We start from the raw sequence: 4308 nt of genomic DNA, 5'->3' as shown, positions 1-4308 counted from the left end.
CTCTCTCTCTCTCTCAGTGCAGTGTTAATGTACTGGAGTGTCCAGTCAGTGTGTCTGTATTAACCCCTCTCTCTCTCAGTGCAGTGTTCATGTGTCTTTCCTGAATTTCTTTCCGCGGGTCACTGGCCAGGGGTGAGTGTAAACGTTTGAAATGATCGTGTTCAGTTTTGTAATAACCTCTGGCTACATAGTGCTCAGTACGGACTCGCTTTGCTGCCATCAAAGAATAAAATATATAAGATTAAGATCACTTCATTAGCCGTATCCAATTCCTTGCATTAGGAATGTGTCTTCTCACAAACCCAGCTTGCTCTCCGTGACACACACACACGAGGCTACTTCAGATTCACACTGTCCGTATTCTATTATTCCTCACCCCGTTTCCACTCGTGGATATTCGTTCACCTGCAGTGTGTTTTGTACACGGAATGTTTACAAGGGCCGGTGTATAGTAGCACACAGCTCGGAGGTACCGTCAAGTCGACCTGATCGAGTGGACTGCGAGTGAACACGCACTGTTGTTGTACTGGGTCAGAGGGCTGTTTCGATGACGTCGGGTGGATGTGACGACTGGGCTGTCGCGTCATTATCGTGTTAAGTACCTGATAAAAGTGTACACGTGACTTTTTTTTCTTTCTTTGATGGCAGCAAGGCGCTTCCGTAGCTCTGTGTTGGTTTTTTTCCACTTGTCTTTTTCGGATACCTTTGTCTCCTGTCATTGCACGTTTGCATGGTCGATACAACTTAGCAAGTGAGGTTCCTGACCGTCGCCCAAGAGCGGCTGGGCGGTGTCCGCACTGCCGCCTGGGGGACGGTCAGGAACCTCACTTGCTAATGCGCAGGCGCAGGCGCAGGCTCGCCCCCCCCCCCCCCCCCCGTGACGTCATGACGCAGAGGATTTGAGCGCGGCGGGCGGGAGGCGGCAGCTTACCTTCGCTCTGCTTCCTGTTTGTCTCCCGTTTCCGGGTGTTTATTTACTGTTTTTTTTTTCCGTTTTTGGGTGTTTGTCTCCTGTTTGTTCGCCCGGGAGACATGTCGGCGCCGAGACCCTTCAGTAAACTACCGGAGCTGAACACGGCCAACGTCCTGGTGAGGCCGACCGGACCGGGCCGGACCGGGGTGTGGGGGTGTGTTACTGACCGTTACTGACCAGGCCGGGGTGTGGGGGTGTGTTACTGACCGGGATATGGGGGTGTATTGGGGTGTGGGGGTGTCTTGTATTACTGACTCTGCTCTCATTAGCTGGTGGAGAACGAGATGTCGCTGCAGAAGACATTAGCGGAGGCGATTCTGCAGGAGAACAGGGACTGTACTGTCAACGTGTGAGTGTGTAAGACAAGATACAGGCAGGGTGTCTGTATGAACCCCTCTCTCTCTCAGTGCAGTGTTGATGTACTGGAGTGTCCAGTCAGTGTGTGTGTATTAACCCCTCTCTCTCAGTGCAGTGTTAATGTACTGGAGTGTCCAGTCAGTGTGTCTGTATTAACCCCCCTCTCTCTCAGTGCAGTGTTAATGTACTGGAGTGTCCAGTCAGTGTGTCTGTATGAACCCCTCTCTCTCTCAGTGCAGTGTTAATGTACTGGAGTGTCCAGTCAGTGTGTCTGTATTAACCCCTCTCTCTCTCTCAGTGCAGTGTTAATGTACTGGAGTGTCCAGTCAGTGTGTCTGTATTAACCCCCCTCTCTCTCAGTGCAGTGTTAATGTACTGGAGTGTCCAGTCAGTGTGTCTGTATTAACCCCCCTCTCTCAGTGCAGTGTTAATGTACTGGAGTGTCCAGTCAGTGTGTCTGTATTAACCCCTCTCTCTCTCAGGCGGTTGGCTCGCTGTCTTCCTCTCCCAGTGGAGAATGAAGAGTCTCGACCCCGGATTGACCTGCTGGTGTTCATTGTGAACCTGCGCAGCGAACAGAGGTACAGGTGACCTGCTCAGGGTGTGCCTGGAGGGGCTGACCTTCCCTTGCCTGGACTATTGATACCTCTGACAGTCGCAAAGCAGGAGCAGCGTTAGTGACCTCCTCTCACTCCTCTCCCCGTCTCAGCCTGTCCGCAGCAGAGTCCTCTGTCAGACACATGGAGCCGGGGTACTGCCTGGGCAAGGCCTGCTTCCTGGCAGCAGAAGGTAAGGAGTGTGTGTATTAACCCCTCTCTCTCAGTGCAGTGTCAGTGTACAGTAGTGTGCAGGAGGAGTGTGTGTATTAACCCCTCTCTCTCTCAGTGCAGTGTCAGTGTACAGTAGTGTGCAGGAGGAGTGTGTCTATTGACCCCTCTCTCTCTCAGTGCAGTGTCAGTGTACAGTAGTGTGCAGGAGGAGTGTGTGTATTAACCCCTCTCTCTCTCAGTGCAGTGTCAGTGTACAGTAGTGTGCAGGAGGAGTGTGTGTATTAACCCCTCTCTCTCAGTGCAGTGTCAGTGTACAGTAGTGTGCAAGAGGAATGTGTGTATTAACCCTTCTCTCTCAGTGCAGTGTCAGTGTACAGTAGTATGCAGGAGGAGTTTGTGTATTAACCTCTCTCTCTCTCAGCTCGCTGTGATTTAGTTCCTCCTGAGCGTCTCTCCAGTCTGATGAGACTGGCTGCCTCCTGCCACTGCCCCCTCCTGTTTGCCGAGGCCCAGGTCAGTGTGTCTCTCTGTGTGAGCTCAATTCAAGCAGCTTTCTCCTCTTTCTCTGTGTGTCTCTCTGTCTCGTTCTCAGTGTGGGCTCCTCTCTCTCTCTCTGTGTCTCTCTGTCTCACTCTCAGTGTGGGCTCCTCTCTCTCTCTCTCTCTCTCTCTCTCTCTCTCTCTCTCTCTCTCTCTCTCTGTGTGTCTCTCTGTCTCACTCTCAGTATGGGCTCCTCTCTCTGTCTCTGTCTCTGTCTCTGTCTCTGTCTCTGTCTCTGTCTCTGTCTCTGTCTCTGTCTCTGTCTCTGTCTCTGTCTCTGTCTCTGTCTCACTCTCAGTGTGGGCTCCTCTCTCTCTGTGTGTCTCAATTCAATTTAATTCAAGGTGCTTTATTAGCATGACCGATGGGTACAATCAGTGTTGCCAAAGCAAATGAAAGTAATGATATTTACATGAAACAAAACAAAAATAGAAGTAAAATAAAATCTACAGACATTTACAACAAAGACATATTATAAAATATTGACATATTCTGTAGGCGGCTGGAGCATTATTGGGAGACAGACTCACTGTTCCTCAGGCTGTGTCTCTCTGTATCTCTCTCAGCGTGGGCTCGTCTGTGTTTCAGACTGCAGAGGGGGTGAGGGTGGCGGCTCAGAGGCTCCTGCGTGTCCTGAAGGTGTCAGCTGGGCTCGTCCCTGGTACCACCGGGCTGTACATGAGCACACTGACCCGGAGCACCGTGCCCGCGGACCTGCTGGCCGACACGCCCGCAGACTGGCTCTCCAGCTGACCGGTCTGTACAGTGACCGGCGCGCTCGCTAACATGAACACTAGCTGACCTGTCTGTACAGTGACTGGTGCGCTCGCTCACTGATCTGTACAGTGACTGGCTGGCTGATGCGCACGCTGGCTGACCAGATGACGGGCACAGTGAGATTGGTCTCCGGCCAGTCTACTGCCCCCCGGTGGACTGTACTACAGCGTGATTCTCGGTGCTTTGTCTTCAGCTAGGCTGTAAATAAGTTTGTTAGGAACTGCTTTCTGAATCTGATTGTTTCTGTTAAACATTGCTTTTTAAACACCTGTCCACACAATTGAATTAAAGTTCTTTATTTTCTACCATTTCTTGATATTTTATGTGATCTCATCCAGTTTCACTCTTACTTCTACTGAAACCCAAAACAGTGAAGATTCTGTCCCTCCACTAAGTGTCTCTGAGCCTCAGCAGTGCTTTCACACTGAATCTGTGAGAAACATCTCTGTTCACACTGCATCAGTGAGCAACACCCACTGCAACCTCTGCTCTACAGATGATGATGATGAAGGGTGTCAGTGTGGGGCTCTGGGTGACTCTATCCTCTCTCCAGCTGCAGTGTCCAGTCTCTGTAACCCCACTGTCCCCCTGACTGCAGGACACAGGTGCAGACGTGTTGTTACACACTGAGTCTAAGCTGTGAGAGGGTGGTGGTGTGTTTGTCCTCTGGGTCTCCTCCAGTGTTCCCTCCAAACTCTGTGCATGTGCGCACGCACACAGGTTATGAAATCAGCGCACACAGGCCATTAAAAATGAGAGGGAACATTGGTCTCCCCCTCCCTCTCTCTCTGGGTGTGGGGTCACTCCTCTGAGCTGCAGCAGCACAACGACATTTTAGGGAAGTTTCAGAGAAACGGGAACAATGTTTCTACAACAGCACAGCCCCGGACA

At 51.3% G+C, this 4308-nt stretch overlaps 1 protein-coding gene across 2 annotated transcripts; it reads left to right on the top strand.

Annotated features, from left to right (window-relative positions):
• The first annotated feature begins 781 nt into the window (after positions 1 to 781).
• On the top strand, positions 782 to 3725 carry cenpm (centromere protein M). Of its 2 annotated transcripts, none has more exons than XM_088930950.1 (6): positions 782 to 1089; positions 1243 to 1322; positions 1813 to 1911; positions 2040 to 2119; positions 2522 to 2613; positions 3229 to 3725. In XM_088930950.1, exons 1-6 carry the CDS (start codon positions 1033 to 1035, stop codon positions 3391 to 3393), a joined length of 573 nt encoding a protein of 190 aa, XP_088787076.1. In that variant the 5' UTR covers positions 782 to 1032; the 3' UTR covers positions 3394 to 3725. The 2 variants fall into 2 exon arrangements, with proteins under 2 accessions (XP_088787076.1, XP_088787075.1); XM_088930949.1 differs by having other exon boundaries at positions 784 to 1089; positions 3207 to 3725.
• Positions 3726 to 4308: the final 583 nt, after the last annotated feature.

The sequence above is a fragment of the Atractosteus spatula genome, chromosome 13 (assembly GCF_055471065.1).
Source record: "Atractosteus spatula isolate fAtrSpa1 chromosome 13, fAtrSpa1.hap1, whole genome shotgun sequence".
NCBI lineage: Eukaryota > Metazoa > Chordata > Actinopteri > Semionotiformes > Lepisosteidae > Atractosteus > Atractosteus spatula.
Note: the sequence above shows the minus strand (reverse complement) of the source record. Positions and strands in the feature narration are given on the sequence as shown.